Genomic DNA, 22,530 nt, shown 5'->3' on the forward strand with positions numbered 1-22,530 from the left:
TGCAAGTTTGTCTGATTCTTCTTTGGTATTTGATGCAGGCTCATACGTTTCTGATTCTGTACCTGACAAATCTTTGCTTGTTTCTTCATTTGATGACACAGATGTGCTTGCTTTAGGCTTAATATCTGAGGCCGATTTGCTTGTTTTTGCACCTATGATTGTTTCTTCTCCACTATCTAATGCAGCCGGGCTTGTTTCTGTCTGTGTGACTTGTTCTAATACCTCTTTGGTACTTTCAGTTCTAGTAGATGATGCAGCTGCCTTTGATTCTGCTCTGATGGCTGACATCACCTTATCAGCTTCCTGTAGAGCTGAGATTTTGCTTTTGTCAGGGTCGTGGTCTGCTGATGAATAATCCTTAGGAATCATTTGAGTCCCTTGACCTGCAGCTGCATCATCTACAGAGATTCTGGGTGTATCAGAAGGTAGTTGTTTACCACTGCGTAGTACACAAGCTTCTGTTTCTGCTGCAGAATTCAAATCACTTGTACGATCACTAAATTGATTTTCTTTGGACTTCTCCATGATACTCGTTTATTCAATGGCTGGAACAGAAAAAAAGTTCTTTAAGCATCTGACAATGTTTCATTTATCCACCTCCCAACCCAGCTTCCCCAGCATCATTGTCACCTGCACTCTACAGCGCCTTTCAGACGAGACAATTAATAAAATCAAAACACAGACAACAGTTTAAACTTTAGAAATATAATATAATTTAAAAATCAAAATAAAAGAAGAAAACAAAAAAATAAATAAACACAATACAAAACGATTCCTAATTTTCCAACCCCACAATTCGTACACACGTTTCTTCCAACAGTTTCAAAAGTATTCAATCCTCTCGTCCAGTTTCTCTCAAAGTCTCCACTTGAAACGGCACAATGTTTTCACTTCTAACATGTACTATATATCCACGTGAAAAAGTACACAAAGTTTCCACTTCGTCTTGTAGTTATATCCAAAAGAAAATCCAAAAGTAAACCTCAACAGTAAATCCAAAGGTAACTCCAAAAGGTAAATCCAGAAGTAAATCCATAAGAAAAATTCACAAGAAAAATCCAAAAGTAAATCCAAAAGTAAAAATCCACAAGAAAACTTCACAAGAAAACTTCAAACAGGTTCAATGTTAACAAAAAGTACAAACAAGTCTGGTACTTCAAGTCGGTTCAGGACTTATACACAATCCAAGTCTGGTCAGGACTTGTACACACAGGTCTACAACACCAAGTCCGTCAAGACTGGTTACAAAGCAATAGCCGTCCTCTCCGGACGCACTGCCAACACCAAGAAGACTGTCCCTTCTTCCCGCTCCCGTCAAGGAAAAACCCCAATCAAACCACACACATCCAACACACTATCACACTCTTTCCTTTGTTCAAAGTAACCACCAAACAACCTATCAACAGAACTTAATTACACAAAGACCGGCCGGCCATCTCTGTATTGGCGCGGCACGCCTCAGACTGTTGACACTAACAGCCCCAGTGATAGCTGTCTTTACCACTCACCCGAACAATTACTTTTACTAATTAAAAAAAAAAATTACATTTTATAAAATACATCTCAGCAGGTTTGTGACAAATAGCCCCCACCAAACCAACCTACGGCTTGGTTTAAACTTCTACGGAGCAAACCTGCTCAGGTAATCAGCCACATTATCCTTTCCAGTAATAAACTGGCACAAAAAATGCCAACAGTTACAGTCACAAAGCCACCTCCCTTCTCTCTCATGTTTACTCTGACTGTCTTAGGGCTGTCGACTTCTCTCCTCTCAGAGTTGGTCGTTTTAAAAGGTTTTATGACACGTAAACCTCGTACATCTCTTCTAGCTTGTGCGTGAGTCACAACTGCAACAGGCGGTGGCGGCACTGGTGGTAATGGAGGATGAACCCACACTGGCACTTTGGTTCCATCTCTCCGCTCGATGTGGTTGCCTATGATGACAGGCACCACCAGATTGGCGAGTACCACAGCTATTGCTTCACCACAATAGAATGGACTTTGTAATCGCACTAAAGCAGTTGACATGAGCGAACTCATTCTTGCCTAGCCATGGTTATATTGCGGTGTGTAGGTAGCAAATCAGTTGGAGCTACCAAACCTGCATCCACTACCAAACACATCAGCTCCTGTGTCACGTAAAGCTTTCACTGTCTTCTCCCCGACAGTAGCCAGACAATAAGGATTGTAGGACCCTGTCTCGGATTGTGCTGGCTGGTCGGCGCACCTAACAACAGTCACCTTCGAACTATTTCCAGGAATAAAACTTTGTTTTCGGTTTTTACAGTCTCTCTTTATGTGTCCTGGTTTCCCACAATTAAAACAAGTGATTTCCTGCGATCCAGCTTGTTCTGTCGACTCATTTCTATCCTTTTGCCCACAGTCAGTTCGACCTGGCACTCCTGGTGAACGTTTGGCAGCCCTACGTGCATCAGCATAGCGCTCCGCCAGCATCGCTAATTCCTTCACTGTCTTTGGAGAACATTGGCGGAGATAGATTGCCATTTCTCCTCCTATAACCTCTAACATCTGTTCTTGCAAAACTAGATCGAGCAAGTCTTCATACTTTTTCTCTTTTTGAGACAAGCTAAGCCATCTTTCTACATAGCGGGTCAGTCTGGTGGCAAATTGAGGAAATGTTTCTCTGTCGAGTCTTCGTTCATTTCTAAACTGACACCTGTAGGACTCTGGAGTCAGCTGAAATGCTTCTCTCAGTGCTACTTTCACAGCCTCGTACTCTCGTCTCTCAGTGTCCGTGAGTGACAGGTACACCTCCGCTGCTCGGCCTCTCAATTGACCCCCAAGCATGACCCCCCAGCTATTTACATCCCAGCTCTGTAGCTGAGCTACACACTCAAAGCGTCCTAAAAAAGTATCTAAGTCTTCCACAGCTTCATCAAACACAGGAAGTTTCACACTGTAAGTACTGATACATGGGTTAGATGGGGTTGAGCCCACTCCATTCTCTAGCTGTCGGTCATGAGTTTCTTTTTCTCTTTCCTGTTCTAATTCAAACCTTCTTTCTTTCAATTTCAGTTCTAGTTGTCTTTCCTCTTCTTCTAACCTCAGTTTCCTTTCTCTCTCTTCTTCTTCTAACCTCAGTTTCCTTTCTCTCTCTTCTTCTTCTAACCTAAGTTTCCTTTCTCTCTCTTCTTCTTCTAACCTAAGTTTCCTTTCTCTCTCTTCTTCTTCTAACCTCAGTTTCCTTTGTTCCAACTGAAGTTTTCTTTCTCTCTCTTTTTCCTCCAACTGAAGTTTCCGTTCTCTTTCTCTTTTTCTTTCTTTTATCTCTTCTTCTTCTAGCTGAAATTTCCTATTTCTCTCTTCCTCTTCTTTCTTTCTCTCCCTCTCTTCCTGGCGACGACCTCTCAACTCCGCCGCTATGAACTTGACCAACTTATCCCCTGTCAGACCAAGCTCTGTGGCGAGTAACTTAGCTTCAGACGTCCATCTCTGAAGTTTACCTAGATGCCCCTCTATTTCCACAGACATTTTTTCTTGGAAAGGCATTCCCTTCATCTCTTCTGAAGTAGGATCAGTTTCCTTAACCCCCTCTGGATCAAATCCAGTAGCCATGACACAAATAAAATATCACACACAATATTCAAACAGTTTTAAAAAAAACCCTGCGTTCCAATACAAAAAAAAAAAAAAAAAAAATCTAACCTCGTCTGAAACGACAATATATTGCCTATAAAATCCCGGACAGAGCCCCCATTAATATTGTCACCTGCACTCTACAGCGCCTTTCAGACGAGACAATTAATAAAATCAAAACACAGACAACAGTTTAAACTTTAGAAATATAATATAATTTAAAAATCAAAATAAAAGAAGAAAACAAAAAAATAAATAAACACAATACAAAACGATTCCTAATTTTCCAACCCCACAATTCGTACACACGTTTCTTCCAACAGTTTCAAAAGTATTCAATCCTCTCGTCCAGTTTCTCTCAAAGTCTCCACTTGAAACGGCACAATGTTTTCACTTCTAACATGTACTATATATCCACGTGAAAAAGTACACAAAGTTTCCACTTCGTCTTGTAGTTATATCCAAAAGAAAATCCAAAAGTAAACCTCAACAGTAAATCCAAAGGTAACTCCAAAAGGTAAATCCAGAAGTAAATCCATAAGAAAATTCACAAGAAAATCCAAAAGTAAATCCAAAAGTAAAAATCCACAAGAAAACTTCACAAGAAAACTTCAACAGGTTCAATGTTAACAAAAGTACAAACAAGTCTGGTACTTCAAGTCGGTTCAGGACTTATACACAATCCAAGTCTGGTCAGGACTTGTACACACAGGTCTACAACACCAAGTCCGTCAAGACTGGTTACAAAGCAATAGCCGTCCTCTCCGGACGCACTGCCAACACCAAGAAGACTGTCCCTTCTTCCCGCTCCCGTCAAGGAAAAACCCCAATCAAACCACACACATCCAACACACTATCACACTCTTTCCTTGTGTTCAAGTAACACACCAAACAACCTATCAACAGAACTTAATTACACAAAGACCGGCCGGCCATCTCTGTATGGCGCGGCACGCCTCAGACTGTTGACACTAACAGCCCCAGTGATAGCTGTCTTTACCACCTCACCCGAACAATTACTTTTACTAATTAAAAAAAAAACATTTTATAAAATACATCTCAGCAGGTTTGTGACAATCATACTGAGTATTGTATTAGGTACTGAATAAAATTTTGCCTACAGAGAGCAATTTTAATCTTAAACACTCACACACACACATATATTTGTCTTTGGTATAAGGTAAATGAGAAAAAGTCATAATAATTTTCAAGTAAAAAAATAATGACTATAGCAACTTAGTCCTCAATTCGCTTGTCAATCTCTTGACTTTTACTGTCTGAGGGTGGGAACTGGAAAGGACACAGCAGCAGCTTGCAAAACTTTGTACAGGTCTTTGATGAGTGGTAGCAAGAAGGTAGAGCATGGAAAATCCATTTCAATATAGTTGCTAACCACTTCTTTCTCTGTCAGTCAGCACATTAGCTTCACTTAAGGTGTTCTGAAGTATGTTTTTAGTATAAGCACTTTGCCAGGTCACATGTTAAAACCAGGCAACTATATGCCACTTAACTGTTGCAAAAAGAGGTTGCTAGCTATAAGAGCAATCTGAGTGCATATGTACATTGACCATGTGTATTAGAATATGTACATTGACCACGTGTACATGTGCCTCTTCGAATAGGTACATGCGTGTGTCCCCACATTCTACTCTGCCTGACCTACACCTAATTGCCCCCAAATACTGGTATCACTATCCTGCCCACAACACTGCAGCTAGGAAAGTAGGCCAAGCAGTCATTCACCCCTTGACTGGTACCAGTCACTGGGGGAGCACATGGGTAGATGAGGCAGCTGACATTAAGGCCCACCACTCATGCCTATCTTGGGTCCGGTAACCACTTCTTTTCTCTTATAAATGCTGGTCTCCTTTCCATAACATTTGAACTGTCTGTCAGTTTGTTGGTAAGGTCTTGCAGTTCTCATTTAATGCCTACAATCAGTCTGATGTTGCCTCTAAAGCATGGGTCGCAAATTGGCCTTTCACAGATGAAAAAAGAAAGTGTGATGGTCACTGAGGGTTTGATACATGATGTTCTCCATGAAGATGTGAAGGTGATAGGGGGGCACCCCTGATGTATGCCTACTGTCTAGTGAAAGAAAGCTCTCATGTGGTTATCCAGCAGTACTGCACTACTTGAGCTATTATAATGTTTTGAAGACTTGGACAAGACTCTTCTTTAATGTTGAATTTTCACATTACTTGCTACAGCTCCTCTGCCAGTAAAAAGCCTTTATAATGTCTCTGAAGTTGTGATGCTTTGCAGATGCTGAAGATGTTCCTCTATCAGAGTGTGACAGTTTAAGACCTGCTCAACTGGGATCCTACCTGATCTGAAAGCAGCCTGTTCGCCTATTATAGTAGTCCCTCATTGGTACTGATGCAATTCTGCATTACTTTCAACATGACTTTGCTTGGGTGGCTGATCAGGCTTATTCAGTAGTTCTGAATCTGCTTGCTGTTTCCTTTCTTCAGATGGGGTATGACTAATGATTGCCTTCATTCTCTTATAAGAACCAGTGAACCTGCAGACCTACCAGCCCTACAGAAGGGGTCAACAGAGCAGTATGCAGCCTGAAGGCAGGAAAGTTACCTGGCAATGACAATGCCCCGGCTGTGCAGCTCAGGAAGGGTAGGTTTAAAACGATAAAAGACCCTCATTGTTTTGTGTGAAAAAGTCTGGGAACGCAAAGAATGGATGCAATCACTAGTCATACCCTTCCAAAGAAAAGAAACAGCATTAAACAGCACGAAAACTACAGAACCAGTCACCTAAGCAAAGGAACGTCGAAAGTAATCCGCAATCAAATCAGCAGCACCACAAGGAGCCTAAACTCACACTTTTTTAAAGGTTTTAGTATATTGTGTATTGTGTTCATACTGCTAGAGTATTTCCCAATTCCAAGGTTTAATCTAGGGAAAACATGAACATTTTTTCATATACTACCATATTTATATCTCATAGACAAATGTTTTATAGTGATACAGTCATTGGAAAGATCAATAATAAAAAGCTTATTATAATCTTTATAATTCCCTGCCAACGATATTTGGATCAGGATGTCTGAAATTCACGACCACACATCCAGTGCCCAAGGGGTTGCATGGTGAGATACAGCATCAAAAGCAGGGATGAAAAAGGCATCAGTGCTTCTTTTTAATGTTATGCTTTTGCTTCTGTCTCTCCAGTTACACTCAATTTTTAAATGCATTTCACTGGAAATTATACATGGGATGAACAGTAATTAAACCCCACAAAGCCTCAACATTTTCGGATGGGACTGCGCGTATAACTGAGAAGTTTAAAGTCAAAGGCAAGAACTTTTGCGATGACAAAATGGCGCTGTCGGGTTTTATATTAGACGTGGCCTGTTGTTCATCTGTAATTTGTCTAAGATTGTACGTATATACGCTATCGGCAGGGCGAACTTGGGGGAATTAATACGTATAATAAAGCTTATACAAGCAATATATAATAAACTGAAATACAACAAATCACGCATACAACAATGAATATAATATTATTCTTACCGCCTTGCCTTTCGCTTGTGTGTTTGCGTTATCTGAAAGTGCAGGGTCTTATATACTTAAAGCAAGATCGAAACCGAAAGTAGCCGATTTCCGAAAATTCGCATAAATTGCACACGTCTAATTTCTCTCTGGCATATATTAGAACATCCCAATATATACGAGATCATTTCTCAAATGTTCATCCCCTTAAAGCCATCGTGAAATGTCATTTTACATTATAAACATTTGGTTTATGCATCATTACTCAGTATAGATTGAGTACCAACCTCCTTTTAGGTGCCTCAGGGAAGCGTCACGTGGCTATTATTTACTTCCGCTGTTTACGTTGCTTGTCAGGACGGCCATTGCCACTTTCGGCTGAGTGTCATGATACTGGCTTTTCACTCCCATTTTAATGTTTAAATCAAGTAACTCAGAGAAAACACAAGAAATATCTCAGTAAATTACGATGTTTATGTGCAATGGACAAATGTATTGAAGTGGTATATTGTTAGACACATACTCAAGAAATGACGCGTCTGTGAGAACACCTCGATCATTTGCAAGTGAACTGTTCGCTCATCTTTCAACCATGTGGCTAAAGTTGTGTCTTCTGTTAATATATATTACAGTTCTTTTTCTTTTGGCTCGCATTCTAGAGACTGTGACATGGTACGAAACAGGTAGTCTCTCTAGACGTTTGCTGGATCCTATGGCGCTCTCGGTTGCGAAGCTGAAAGCACTGCTAGAGCAGAGAGGAGTGAGCTACGACACTGTGGTGGAAAAGTCAGAGTTGTGTCAGCTCGTTGACGGATCTGGTATGTACCATGTATTCTTTCATTTTTGTATATTAGCACATAAATTTTTGCTTACTGTTTCTAACGATAATATGATTACAAAATTCCTGGTCGGCCTGAGAGCTGTAAAAGTACGATGTCGGTCATATTATTCCAAAAACAAGTTTATTAATCCACAAGGGCAATTACAGGTAAGATTTATGTCTACCGTTCGATTCACCATTTACCATCAATTAAAATACCTGGGGGATCATGTAGCGGTGTGATTTCTAGTTTCACTGAACGAGATATAAAGCTGTTCTTGAATGGTCTCCCTGATGCACTGAAGATGACTACAAACTTATATAAGCACCTATGAGGACTGTGTTCGCTCTGTTTATAAGTTTGTAGTCCTTACACATACTTATAAACTGCAGTCAGGTCCTTATAAAAAAAGAAGGAGAGGTGCTTATTAGTACTTATATTGTATAAAGTGTGGTCGCATTCTTATGGTGCTCCACTGTTCATAAACTTGTCCTATTCCTGTCAGAATCTAGGGGACATAACTATTGCTGTTTCCAAAAAGCCAAACTTCTATTTGCTTGCCTTACATCATGTTCACCGCTTTTCGGAGCACAACTTTTTGATTATTTCAGACTCTCTTTCTGCCCTCCAAGCTCTCCTTTCCAATGATTTTGACCACCCTTGTGATCCAGTTTCATAAAATTCATGCAGCACTCATTCAGCAAATCAAAGACATTGTTTTTATTTTGGCTTCTGGCCATACTGGTATCTCAGACAATGTCCGAGCAGACCAGGCTGCCTAGGCTGCATGTCAGTCTCCTGGCAAATTACAGTCGCTGGTATCATCAGACTGTAAACCTTTCTTCTCGGCCTACGTTCAGTCCTATGGCAGTGCCACTGGGATACTCTGGGCCAAAAAAATTACATGCCACTCTTCCCTGTCTTACTGACCACCTACCTTCATGCCATCCTTTGAGGCAGGAGGAGGTGGTCCTTGCTAGATTAAAGTTAGGACACACCTATGCCACACAAGGACACCTATTAGGAGGTGAACCACCATCTGTTTGTCCATGGTGTAGGGGAAGTTTTAGTGTGGTACATGTTATGATTGTTTTTCCTGAGCTCCAGACTATACATTACCAGTTTTCTACAGAAAATTCTTCGTTTTCTTTGTTCAGTTCTGTCCCAATGGCAGCAGTCTTTACATTTTTAATGAGGATAGGACTTTATCATCAAATTTAAGAAATTTTATATCCTGATAGTTTTCTTTTGATTTTTTTTTTGTTGGTGGCCTTTTTGGGCTTCACCACACCTTTTTATGCTTTATCCACTCTTTTACATTTTGTATACTTCTTGTGTTGACTTTTAAAAGAATGTTATGGCTATATCACTTGGAGGTTTTGTCCCTAAACTTTTAAAGCTTACATTACTTTTGTTGCCATGATATAGCCATAGTTGCTGGCGCGGCATTAGACACAAACAAACAGTTGTAAAATTTGCTGGTGACACTGCCTTGACGTCTCTTTTGTAAGATAGTGAGCATGATCATAGTGGCGCTCTTCCTGACTTTGTTCGTCCAGCGGTCCGGTGGCGCAAAGGTTAGCACCTGTCACCAATACAGTGAAGGTTGGCTGCCCAGAGCTCATTTCTCGTCTCGGGCACGCTGTTCTTTCTCTGCACGTGGCATCTGTTTACAGGGCTGGCTGCCTTGCCGTAATATAGCCTCAGTTGCTGGCACAGCGTAAAACACCAATTCCCCCCTCGACTTTGCTCGTTGGTGTGATGAACACTTTCTTGTCTTGAATGCCTCAAAGACTAAGGAAATGATTTTCGACTTTCGAACAAACAGGGCTGATCGAGTCAGTCGTCAGTATTATCCATGATGATGTCATCGAGGTAGTTGACTCTTACAAATATCTAGGTACTATCTATGATAACGAGCCTAAATGGGACATCAACACTGACATGATCCTCCATAAGAACCAACAATGTCTGTACCTCCTACGGAAACTCAGATTTTTCTCTGTCAGCTCTCTCATCCACACTAGCTTCTATCAGTCCTTCATCCAAAGTCTCATCATCTCTTGGTTCCACAGCCTCTCCCTAGGGAACAGGAACAGCCTTGTCTTCCTTGTTAATATCTGTTCCAAGATCACCGGAACTAGGCAGAGGGATTTGGCAGCCTTTTGTCATCAGCAAATCATCAGGAAGCCATCACGCATCCTCTCTTTCTGATCATGTGTCGTCATGTGAGTTTTCACTATTGCGGGGTGGCTGTAGATACGCAGTGCTTGTGTGCAGAACCAATCATTGCCGCAACTCATTCATTCCATGTGCCAGTCACTTTATAAACTCTACTGGCTGTCATCTTGTATGTAGGATGAGGTGGCCTGGGGCACCAACTCTGTCTGCTGTTAGGAATGTGTGTGTGTGGGAGAGAGAATGTATATGTGAAAGAGACACTTTCAGCATGTACATTTATATTATCTTTTTACATCATGTCTATGTTGATATTATTGCTAGTACAAGCACTATTTTGAATTGTCCCTGGGGATCAGTAAAATTGTATTATATAGCCTCAGTTGCTGATATGGCCTAAAACTTCAACTAACCAACCAAGCAAGAAAATATTATTATATTGGCAAAATTTCAAAGACGCTGTAAAGGGTTAGTTGCTATTTTCTTAAGCAGCTGCCAGAATGGGCTATAGCATCTTGCGCACTTGTTCATCTGTCTTTAAATTTCTTTTTCTTTAGAGTAGAGAGTATATTATTAACACTTCAAGTCACTGAAGTAAAAAGTACCCCGAGATCAGAGAACTAGGTTTTGTCTAATGCTAACTTTGTGTTACTTGTTGTATTGGTTATCAATTCTTTTGTGTTGTTTGAAATAGGTCAGCTTGATGCAGATGAAGTTGAGAATCTGCAGCTGTCAGAGGACCTGATTTCATCTGACACGAACTTCACATCTGGCACTCACTTCTATGAGCAAGTAGAGGATGCTAAGGACAGTGTGTGGCTTGTGCAGGTTTTGGCTTATAGTCAACAAAGCCACTATACCATGCCTTTATTGCCAGACACAGAATGGAAAGCTATACGGAAAAAAGTCACCAGGTTTGGTGTACACACTGGCATTCTGGACTGTGAGCTAGATCATAGGTAACTAGTCAAAAATGTGTACCTTACAAGCATATATAATTACTTGCTACTTCAACATCTTCTTGATCCTAGTCGCCCCCAGTGGAGCATAGGGCCGCAACCACACCCCGCCATCGGACCTGGTTCTGGGCGTCCCTTTCCAACGGGACCATGTCATGCCAGCTGTCTCGCCTCTCTGTGGACTGATCTCCTCCATGTTCAAATCAACATATAAGAAGGAAATTATGCAAAATTTAGATAAATATGAGCAGATAGTCACATTCAGATAATGTACTCTAAAAGCATCATAAATATAATTGGTTGCATTGCCTGAGATCTTCTTACTGCATCTCTCTATAAATATGACGATATGTGTGTAAGTGCAGACATTGACAAATTATTAAAGAAACCCATAGATAAGTAAATGACCTGATTGAATCAAATAGGATTTGATGCCAGATTACAATTTTGAAGGTTCTGTTTTGTGTGACAGGTGGTGTGAAGGACGGGGTTGGCACACACCTCGCCTGTTGCTGGCCCTACCTCAAGTTCACCAGCAGAAGGCTAATGTAGCTACCCATACATACCCTGGAAACTGGCGGCAGCATCTCATTTCACAGTGGATTCGCCAAAAGCTCCAGGAAAAAGTAGAAACCATTCAGGATTTTCGCCAATTCAAAGATGAATGGCTGACTTTCAGAAGTGCATGGGAAGATTCTGAAATACGTGCAGTACTTTTCTCAAGGGAAGAAGTATTTCCTATGTTTTTCTCTGCACTGAGTGTCAAATTCCCAGGTCGGGTTAGGTTTGGTGTGGTGAACAATTACAGTGATTTGTCTAAAGAGTGGACCCAAGCCTTCAACATAGAAATAAATAAAACTTTTCCTACAGTTTTGATTTTAACAAAAGAAAAGATTTATGTTTATGGAAACAACTATGGGGAATGCTTAAGTTTTGCTTGCATGGAGAGATTTTTAAAGTTTTTATATCCTGCTTAAATGACATTTTTATCATTAGTTTTGCAGCTGCCAACATTTTGTCAGTTTTTGAGGTTTTTTTGGCACAAGGTAGGTTAGTTAGACGAACTCGTCGAATGCTGTGGTGTTTTGCAAAATACAACTCTGCTGTTATTATGCTTTGGCTCCCACTTATTGCAATTTTTCAGCTGCCATTTCTAAAAGACCTCCCATACATTGCTCTCAAGGTGGGGCGTGTGCTGGCCACTAGCTGTCTAGGTGCTGCTTTGCGCCGTGATTATTTCTTCTACTTACATCACCCAGGGCTGGTTGCAGCCAGCTTCCTATCTGTTTGCTGTGTGTTTAGCTTACTTGCATTCTGGTTCACAGGAGGGCGCTTTGAGGAGGAGGAGGAGTCATGGTTTAACTTTAGCCAAATGCGTACATTGACCCACCTTCATCCTAATTATTTTTTTGAACCGATGCACTTGAGTGGGTATGATTTGAGTGGAAGAATCGAACTATTTGGATCACGCCTGTTGATACCTACACTATCTTCGAGGCCTGTTGTTTCTACCCATTATATTAGTCTTCTGCCTACCTGGTACTATGGGTGTGTCACCAAGTCTGTTACCACCTGCTACAGCAAGCACTCTGCAGCTTCAACGTGTTCATGCCATACTGGAGGTGCAAAGAGAGTCCCTGATAACTTGAACCTAGTATCCTGTCAAACCACTCCAGACAGTGAATGTCAGTCTTCAGGTCTTTCATGTACTTGTTATACATCAGCACTTGACCTGCTCGATGGAAACTATCACTGCGAGTGTCAAGGCAGTGTTAAAGAATGTAGGAGAAATAACAAGGCAGTCCCTTCTCTTACTTGTGAGCCTGACAGCAGTCATGTTAGTTCAAACAGTGTAGAGTGTCCCAATCAGAAAGATCATTATCCTAGTCGTCAGGATTTGCAAAGCAAAGAAAGCAGCACTTGTCATCATCATAGTACTTGTACCCCTGAATGCAAGACTCACACCCCACCCCTTACAGAGTTTCCTGATGGCTATTTGGCTTGCAGTCAGTGCGTTATCTGTCTGGAAGAGTTTTTCTTATGTGTGAAACTGTGTGGTCTTCCCTGTGGACATATTTTCCACCATGTTTGCATCATCGCCTGGCTCAGTGGTGATCATCACTTCTGCCCCATTTGCCGTTGGCCATCCTTTCGCTCCCGCAGTCATGAAGCAAGCACTGCTAATGATACATAACCTGCTTTTAACTACTTGTTTTTATCTGCCATTTATCATTTGACCAGACTGTCAGATTTTTCCATCTTACAGATGTGATAATCACAGGAATCATTCATTTAAAGATGTTTAATTTCAAATTCTTTTGCACGTGTTAATGAGGAATTAAGAGTGGTGAAGATGCTCCATCTTTACAGAGAATGTGAAACATACTGACAAGGCTGCTGTGATCTTCATTTGCAATTGTGCTGTTGTTTCTTTTATGAAATAATATTTGTGTCTTCAATAAACCTCATGGAGATGCAGTTTTCTGGTAATACATAGAACTCAGAATTACCCATTCATCAGTCGGCAGTAAGGTCATAAGAGAGATACACTATCATTAAATTGTATGATAGATGTAGCTATTTAGGTAACAGAAAGTGAATCTGTATCAAGCCTGTATAGCAGGTTTTTCGTACCCTAGTCTACTTTTTTTTTTTTTTCATTTGTGCCTCCATTTGAATTTTTTTTCCACTTTCTCTCCTGTTACTTAGAATCACCGAAGGAAGTAGTCTTCACTTTCCTCTAGAGATAAACTCTTACCCTTTAGTCTTTGTACTAGTATCCCTTTCAAGAGAAATAGTCTTCACTAGTTATTATTTTTAGGTTTAGCACGAAATATCAACATTATTTTAAAGATTACACTTACCATCCCATTCTTGATTCTGCCTCTCAGTGGCACATAAGTAACTATTTTTCATCAAGCAAAGACTCTTTGACAGGTAATACTGAAAGGCACACACAGGTTCTTTACCACCACTGAGCAGCGTATTTTTGTGTTGAAATCCAAATGCATAGTATCTTGTGATGATTTAATTTGTGCTGAAATTTTAGACTGTTATCATTAAATATGAAGGTTGAGTAACATTGCATTTGCATGTTTATTTGATATATGGTTGTCTTACTGTTGTTTTTTAAAGGAAGTTGAAAGGAGAATGCAGGAGAAGGGGCCATTGACTTAGGCCAGTTTTGTGAAAGACCAGTCAAAATATCTGAATTTACCAACTGATCCATCATGAGTGGTCACTTGTCAAAAGAAACTGGCTGATGACAACTTTCTCTGTACTGTTCTAGCTAAAGAACCACCATGATTTTGTCTTGATTTAGAATAAACAGCAGTTAATGTGGAGAACATAGATGTAATTTTTTTGGCAGACTGATTGGAGGGTAAAAGTTAAATTTAAACCAGAGTGTAAGCTGCACCCAGATATCATTGTCAGGTGTTTTTGATAAGAGGAAGTGTAATGGAGACTGCTGAGTGTTTATGAGAGGAAAACATCTGCAATGGCTTTAGAGTTAAAGGGTTGCAGCAGACTTGTTTAAGCAAATCATCTAAAAAAGTTCTGTCAACCCCAAAAAGGCTTCTTTTGTGAAGTTATTTATCATGCTGAGAGATGTCACTAAAGTACTGGCACTATTTATTTTAGTCTCTACATTGTTGAAACTTAAAATAGTGAAGAAAAGTTGGGCTAAATTGAACAAACTGGACTGAAAGAAAATGTATGTCCTAACAGTAGCCTGAAGTCATCAATATTTATACCTTGATTGGTACCAGCTGAGCACCAGTTGGCCTGCCAGTTCCTGCTGTTGGGGGTACCTGGCCAGACATGGCTAACAAGACATACTTCAAGGCTGTTTTTGGTGGTGAGCAGCTCTAGTGTAGAATGACCAGTCCACTCCTTCACATCCATCTTACAGTTCTTCCTCTGTCCACCATGACCTCAACCATCATCTAAAGTGTGCTAGAGTCCCAGTGTGTGTCAACTGTGTGTTTGACATGTTGGTAAAGACAAACAGAACAATGGCACTGCACCAGGGAACAAACTTATATGCCATTCTTCTGTACTCGGTATTTTTAAATCAGCTATGTACGAACTGCAGTTCAAGATATTTGCAGTCTTTTCTTATAACTGGATAAACCTGCATGATTTCCCAAAATTTTGGGGAATATGTCCTAAGTAGTCTAAAGTGTGATGTCACACTGGTAACTAACATCTAATTAACATCTGGTCCCAGCTTTCAAATGCAAAGGCCTTCACAAATAAACACATCCATGCATAGTCCTGACATGTCTTGACTTTTTCTCTATGCATGGTGATATGGGTGTGTAGCTCAAGAATAGAGTATTCACCCAGATTTAGAGAAATAGTACTGAGCTTTACCCAATTGTTAAGAAGAAATGTGCATCCCTAAGTCAACCATGCAATACCTACATTTTGAAATCAATTACCATGGATCACATGACATTTTTCACTTTGTTTTTAACCTTACATTCCTTTCATTTTTCTAAAGGCATAGCCATTTATATTTTAAACACTGCCCAGTGTGCAGTTACAAGCATTCAACCTTTTGTCAAAGTATGTTTTGCAATAGCGGTCACAATTATGCAGTAAACTACCAGTTCCTGGAGGATTGGAGCAAAATGCTTCTAGTTCAGTGGCTAAACTAAGAAATGGAACAGAATGCAGTCATCATCAAAATGTCTAAGTAGGAAAAGTTCAAGTGGGCTCAAAATCCAGCTTGGCATTGTTTTGTTCTTAATGTTTTTAAATGTAAAATATCATAACAAGGGCTTAGAACTAGACTAATAAAATCAGTTCCTGTTCATGAACTAATTAAAGTGGGGCACTCTTTATTGTTCCATATCTCTTTCTGCAAGCTACAAAGTAGGTTAATCAAAAACAGAGGTGATCAGATGCCCCTTATTGTGCAAAGTATGGTAATCAGAAATGAAAGTTCTGTAGTATAATGCAGTGGTCCTCAAAGTATTTCGGACCGCGGACCACTTTACTTAAGTAAAAAATATGGCGGACCACCAAGGCCTAAAAATCAGTCTGTCCTATGAATTTTAAATTTAAATTGTCGCATTTGTTTCATTACAATTCAAAACTAAATGTCCTTTTGTGACAGTAGTATGTAGTAATAAGCCGACATAAAACTACCTACCTCGTTCTTTGTAATTAAAATGTTAATGGGAGGAATGCATCACTTTAAACATCACTTTGTTGACATATGACGACTGTCAGCCGTGGACCACCTGACTTGTGCCCACGGACCACACTTTGAGAACCACTGGTATAATGCATCCCTGCTTACTATGAGGTAAAATATATATACTAAACAAAACTCAAATATGACATATGCTTCTCAAACATTTATTCTCTCCATGTTTAAAGAGTAAAATTTAATATTTGTAACAGAAAAAATATAGCAATAACCAATGCTAAACTCTCATCCACAATGTTACTAGTGAAACAAGAAGTCCACAAGTGTGAAAAATGCACTCATGTCTGTTTCTTAAAGTGCTTACTGTGCCAGTCTCTTCATAAGGAAACCATGCTGCTTTTGATTCTTGCCATGCAGTTTTGACAAAAAGGCCTGTTATGGTTCTGCAGCAATTTATTGGTCCTTTGGTGCTGTGCCAATTAAAAATTGTGCTCAGTTATGCTTAAAAAATATTCTTTTATACATCCAGTGTGAAAAAACTTGTATATAGTTCTGATGGAATGTAGTGTGCAGCAGGTTACATATTTTCTAAAATAACTTATCAATCAAGGACTGTAAAATACATACCAAAGCCCTTCCAACACCTAACTTCTGCAGCCTGGACTTGTTTAGCTGCATACAATTCAGACTTGACTCATTAACTTCAAAACTACAGTGGAGAAGGAATGGTGAAAAAAATCAAAATTCCTTATTGTTCAATCTTGTTCAATGAAATACTGAAGGCTTATTAGGAAATCAACACTTTGCACACTCTCATCTCAGTAATTCACAATCTTGCCACATTTTCTTGAAGACATATTTAGGTTGTGAGCATGCTTGCACACATAGATAAGGCAGGCATGTAAGCATACGCCTGCATGTGCACACACAAGAATGTGTCAAATTTCACATCAACCATAAACCCAGACTCCTAGCCTAGGAGGGGGCAAGCCATCAGAAAAATCACCGTCACAGTCCAGCACAGTCTTTTGTATGACGGTCTTTCAAAGCATTTATGTGCAAAGCCTGCCAGTGAAAGTTCTTAAACCTTTTTTTTTTTTATGGAGCTTCAGCTCTTTTTTTTATTATTATTATTTAACAACCCATCTCTCGAAGATCTTCCTTTTCACAGTCCAACATCAGTGTCCATTGTATGAGCACTGTTCACCTCAATTTATCACTTTAACTGTCCACCAACGGTAGCAGTTTTATTGTGAACTACTGCCTGGAGCTCCTCGTTATCACAATCTAGTATGGGTGGTGGCCTTAAAAGGTCAAACTTTGGCATTTCAAGAGGAGGCAACTCAAAGATGGCACTATTTTGACTTGTACTATGGTCAAAAAATAGGGATTCTGCAAGCAGCTTGTCTTTTGTCCTCAAACATTTTGCCAACTCATCCTTCTCTTGTCGCGTTACCTGAAAAAAAATGTTAGTGGATCAATTAACAGATGTGAAACATTACAAATCTATCAACTAATCTACATGACCACATGATGACTGCATCAAATTCAAGATATCAATCCCAAAATGAGCAATAACCTACCTCCTCTCCCATAGTGTGAAGTCTTCAAATATAAATGTGATCAACGATAAAGAGAAAGAGGTCAGATTCATGGTATCCTGTTTAACAGATATATTCCTATTTAAACTTAAGCTACCTGCTCTACCACTGGCCAGAGACTTAAAGACTTAAGTCTGTCACTGATTTGTAGCCATCCTAGCACATAAATAATATCATCCTCTAATCCTAAGCACATGCCATGTTAATTTACTCAGCTCCTCATCTATCTGCCATCTTCAAATTGTGGGAGCCTGATGTAGCTATCTTACTCTCCTCTTCATCTGCTGTAATAATTGCTTAGTTACCTCACTTACCTCAAGCTCATCCATCAATTGCATAATGTGTCCCCTCAGTTCACTAATAGTGGCACCCAGTTCCTCAATGATCACTTTGTCATCTTTTGGCATCTTGATACCTTCCCTGTACATTTCAGACCCTGAAGAGGCTGATGCCAATGGAATATTATGCTCAGCATTTTCTTTTTTGCGGTACAGAAACTGTAGCAGTGTATCCGTCTCTCTCAAGGTTTCATGGATGTCCTAGAAAATAAATCCTGGGTGAATACAAACTGTATAAAAAAGTAAAAGAAGAAAGTTTTCAGCTGCCTTAAATGTAATCAAATTTTTTATAAAATTAAAATTACATGTTAAATTACGAAAGAAGAACTACCTAGAGAATAGGAACATGTTTTAGAAACAATACAAAGCAAGAAATTTAATTATTTTCATAAGATTAACAGAATAAAACATGTGTAAGAAATAGGCACAACTTTACAAAACAGAACCACACTCATGCTTTATTGTCCTCAAAAATGAATTTATTACTCAACCCTCACCCCAATGTGAACCCTGTCACCATCTTTGATGGTCAGCCCTAAGGAGTGATTCCAAACTATCGTGACTTACTTGTCTGTTGATAAGTGACCGTTCTGCTCTCCCTTCTCGCCTTGCACTAATCAAAGAGACATTTTCAGTCTGGGTGACCTTTCCAACTAATGCCACTGCTTTATTTTGCCGTGCAGCAAGTTGTTCAAGTAACAGTTGTCTTTTCTGGAGACGAGTGGCCTGACTCAGATGATGAGCATGCTGTAACTGTAGTGACTCCAGGACAACAGGTGAAGTAGTCTCCTGCATAGCTTCAAGAAGATGTTCTTTGCAAAATAAAAGTACAATTAAATTCTGCCCTTGTTACATAAGTCTAGGCCTGTTGTCACCCAAGTTAACTACTTAGACTTAATTTCACATGCATGTCTGTGTTGGGGTATCACAGCATGAATCAAACACACATACAACACATCCTGCAGGCAATGAAATTAATGAACCTCAAACAGAAACAGTGCCAACAGTGAGAAATCCTAAGTGCAGAACTCTGAAATGCCTACCTGATTGGAGTAACACAAACAAATGGTTGACTTAGTAAGGTGGATCATGAATGACATTCCTAGCTTTGTGGACCAGGCACACATGGTAGAGGAAGCCAGCAGATGAGACTTCAGAGCTGACAGCCTTAGATGCAACAATTAATGTGCTCTAGCTAGACTCTGTGCCACTGACCCAGACAGTCACAAATAAGCTTAGAATAACCTAACCCTGACACCACAGAACTGCTGAAGAACTGAACTACTTAATCTGAACTGTTTGAGTAGCCTCATGAAATAACTATGCATGAATTGTTGACGCCCCATGCCAAAAGCCGAGACAAAGAACTTCAAAGAATCCACCTGTTCAACCCACCCACCACCAATATAAGTGGGGTGGTTGGTGCTTTTTTCCAGTAGAAATTGATTCTCAGTTCTTTAGCCTTGGACATATTAAGCAACAAGTGCTAGAAATTATTTATCGAAATGAATTAGTACTTTATTTATACTTACAGTTGGATATGTAAACCTTTATGAATTAATCATATGCATTCACCACAACTGGCTATAAAAATATGGCTGAAAATGTGTTGAATTGGCTGAATTTTTAAACAGAACATATACATTACAGAACAAATAAAAAATGCAGTATGCTTTTTAAAAAATTAATAATAGGACAACCGAAAGAAGTGACGTTAGCATGTTTACAAGGATTAATAAGTGCAAAAACAATTTCCAAAATTTACTTTATTATTGTTATATTATTATCAGACCTTAGGTGAATAAAGATTACGTTTATAAAATTTTATGACAGACTAGTTTTATTTAGTTCATTTTTTTCAAAGGAGTGAAGTAGCCTGAAATAAAATTGTCGACAGTATGCATGTCTTTGACTGAAGTATACGAAGATTTACTTGAAAGTACTTTACCAGCTGCTCTGTTTTGACAGGCTATGGCTTCCTCAAATGTTCCTGATCTTATGAGACTGTCACTTCTTCTGGCCTGCTGATGGGCCTACAAGACGCAATATAAGTTGTCTATTCAATAGATTTCGAGATGTAAAACTGCACAGAAAACTAATTTTAAATGAATAATTTAAATTTAACATGGGAAATTTGCTTTAGGCACTATTACATTTCAATCTTTGTCTATAAACACACACATACAACTGCATACAAAAATATCTTGATAATTAATACAATTACCCTGTTAAGTGGCGAATTCATCATTTTGTTTGTACACACTTTTGACTCTTTGAGAATGAAAACAGATTTAGACAGCTTACCGGAAGTTACCACCCAAAGAGGTTCTACAAGGGTTCGTGTTGAAATTCATGAAAATGATTGGAGTTTTCCCGATATCTATTTTTGTATTATAAATCTAGTCACTACCTTGTCATCGATGAGTAGACTGTTTCCGAAAAAGAATAATGCTTCTGTTACCAAAAAATAAAGATTTTTTTACGGTATTTAAGCAGTGTTTATCGATTCTATAGGTCTTTTATTAGATGAATACTTTTATCGGTATCATGTCGATCAATTAGCTTATCACAAAAATAGAAATGACGCAGATAAAAAAGTGCAACAAATAGTGAAGGCAGATATTTGAAGAGCAGCAACAGTTTATAGAAGCAAACATGCAAGGTTTCGGAATCAGTTTTAACATCGGTGGATGAAAGGCAGCAAGATGCTCTAAGCACAATAAGATGAGGATCAAGGTCATTTGGACCTCGAACCACGTACGTCTCCCCAGTCATGTCGACCTAGCGCCAGAGTTGGGCCGATCCCGACATGGCCAAATCGTCCCACGCAATACCAAATCGCGATTATTACTAGTTAAAGGTTCGTGGTCACATTTTGGCCATGAAACTATTGCCCTTTTCTTTCCATGTTATTGAGTATCTATAAGGAGTTCTGCTTTATGCGCTCAATAGGTCTGCTGCTGTGGTTTGCTAGATCAGCAGATCGATATAATTATAGACATTTTATCTCCTTGATACTATGAGAGCAATGACGTACAGTATATAGGTGGAATAATTGCTGTCTGTCTGCTAAGACCAACGCTTATAGCCTCTTGCGAGCCTAAACATATTATTATTATTCCTGTTTGCTTTTAAAAAGTCACACAGCAAAAAGCGACAACCGTAGCAAAGGACCAAAGACAATGTTTATGTAGGTTCTTTTAAAACCCCAGGAATCAATGTCTCAAAGTCAAGCTATTGTCATTACCAACACAACATCATAATTTCATCAAGGTGAATGACTTTTCAATTGCTGCATATATAGGTTAGTCAGTCAGTCGTCCCTTGACCTGTCGTCCCCGGTTGGGAGAACAACATGAATAGACGTGGCATCTGACAGGGCCGCCACGATTGTCTATTGTGGTCAGTGTCTTATGATAACTAGGAATAGGGCCATAGTGTTGGTGCTCACTTCTGCTCCCTCCACGAGTCAAAGGAAGACAGGCTGCCAGAGGGGGTGAGAAGGGGGTGCAGTGTGGGCATGAATAAGTCAAAGTGACCACCTGTCCATCATGTGTTAGCTACGTAGTAACTGGTTTAGCTAGGTAGCAGAATAGTTGGAAGTATGCTTGACCAATCACGAGAGAGGATGATCCTCGCAGATGAGGATTTAGCATTGTGACCGGAGAAGAATTGTGGTCTTCGCACTGGGCTCTCGAGGAGTAAGGTTGTAACAGAGGTCTGTCCAAGGCTGTTCAGATGCTCCATCGGAGTCTGTCTGGGAATCGTGACAGCTCCAGCACAGCTGACTGAAGACCCACTCGATCTATCCCAGAGTGTACAACGCTTCATCGCCAGTAGCTGTTGAGGCTGAGGCTGGTAGACAAGTGTTGGTCTTTGTTGAGACAGCAGTCCGGCCTAGAGGACGAGAGGGACACGTGGTGGCACACGGCAGTGCCAGAGTCTCAGCGCTTGTGATGGAAGCCGCTACGATCGACATCAACGGATTCTCGGACGTCAACATCGGAGGGCCCTTCACGGGGCAAGAGACTTTTGAGTGGCGAGTGTGTTACACGAGTGTAGTGAGTTAACTCACACAATTGTATGTAGTAGTTAATGTAATTAGTGGCTCACAATATCTGGACTAGGGATAGAGAAGTAACAGGATGCCTAGAGAACGACCATATTTGAGATTGTATCATCTTGTGAATTGATTTGGAAAACTCTCGATTATTAATAATTTCTTTATTACACTAAATTGCCTTGTGTTGGATATTGTGGATGCGCGCTGGGGGCTCTGAGTCAATTAAAGTATCAGGGCTTCTGCTTACGCAAAAAATTGCGTATAGTACGCATAACAAGTTCGGAGGACCCCTTCAATTTTTGT

The 22,530-nt window shown here is 39.9% G+C and overlaps 3 protein-coding genes across 4 annotated transcripts; 1 reads left to right on the forward strand and 2 right to left on the reverse strand.

Moving 5' to 3' along the window:
• Positions 1-2,082: 2,082 nt before the first annotated feature.
• LOC112563863 lies at positions 2,083-3,576 on the reverse strand. Its single transcript, XM_025238273.1, has 2 exons — positions 3,465-3,576; positions 2,083-3,005 (listed from the first exon to the last, which is right to left on the reverse strand). The coding sequence occupies exons 1-2, from the start codon at positions 3,574-3,576 to the stop codon at positions 2,083-2,085; spliced, it is 1,035 nt and encodes a 344-aa protein (XP_025094058.1).
• A 3,853-nt stretch (positions 3,577-7,429) lies between these two features.
• Positions 7,430-14,411, forward strand: LOC112563611 (E3 ubiquitin-protein ligase RNF103-like). The gene is given in 4 exon segments (XM_025237735.1): positions 7,430-7,924; positions 10,800-11,064; positions 11,537-12,033; positions 12,036-14,411. Coding segments are annotated over 4 exon segments (2,211 nt in total). The 5' UTR covers positions 7,430-7,698; the 3' UTR covers positions 13,259-14,411.
• A 2,002-nt stretch (positions 14,412-16,413) lies between these two features.
• Positions 16,414-20,608, reverse strand: LOC112563764 (nuclear receptor-binding factor 2-like). 2 transcript variants are annotated; one of them, XM_025238070.1, is made up of 5 exons: positions 20,389-20,608; positions 20,113-20,197; positions 18,732-18,976; positions 18,141-18,365; positions 16,414-17,681 (listed from the first exon to the last, which is right to left on the reverse strand). In XM_025238070.1, the coding sequence occupies exons 1-5, from the start codon at positions 20,410-20,412 to the stop codon at positions 17,442-17,444; spliced, it is 819 nt and encodes a 272-aa protein (XP_025093855.1). In that variant the 5' UTR covers positions 20,413-20,608; the 3' UTR covers positions 16,414-17,441. The 2 variants fall into 2 exon arrangements, with proteins under 2 accessions (XP_025093855.1, XP_025093856.1); XM_025238071.1 differs by lacking the exons at positions 20,113-20,197; positions 20,389-20,608 and adding an exon at positions 19,208-19,982.
• Between the last annotated feature and the right edge of the window lie 1,922 nt (positions 20,609-22,530).

The sequence above is a fragment of the Pomacea canaliculata genome, linkage group LG5 (genome assembly GCF_003073045.1).
Source record: "Pomacea canaliculata isolate SZHN2017 linkage group LG5, ASM307304v1, whole genome shotgun sequence".
Lineage (NCBI taxonomy): Eukaryota > Metazoa > Mollusca > Gastropoda > Architaenioglossa > Ampullariidae > Pomacea > Pomacea canaliculata.

Bases quoted from the DNA above. Each gene is read 5' to 3' on its own strand.
- LOC112563863 (XM_025238273.1), bottom strand. From the start codon at position 3,576: ATGGCTACTGGATTTGATCCAGAGGGGGTTAAGGAAACTGATCCTACT. The intron at 3,006-3,464 runs GTAAACTTCAGA...GGTTTGAATTAG, and splicing joins GGAAATAGAGGGGCATCTAG to AACAGGAAAGAGAAAAAGAA.
- LOC112563764 (XM_025238070.1), bottom strand. From the start codon at position 20,412: ATGATGAATTCGCCACTTAACAGG. The intron at 20,198-20,388 runs GTAATTGTATTA...TGCGTCTTGTAG, and splicing joins TGAATTCGCCACTTAACAGG to GCCCATCAGCAGGCCAGAAG. The intron at 17,682-18,140 runs GTAAGTGAGGTA...ATTTTTTTTCAG, and splicing joins AATTGATGGATGAGCTTGAG to GTAACGCGACAAGAGAAGGA.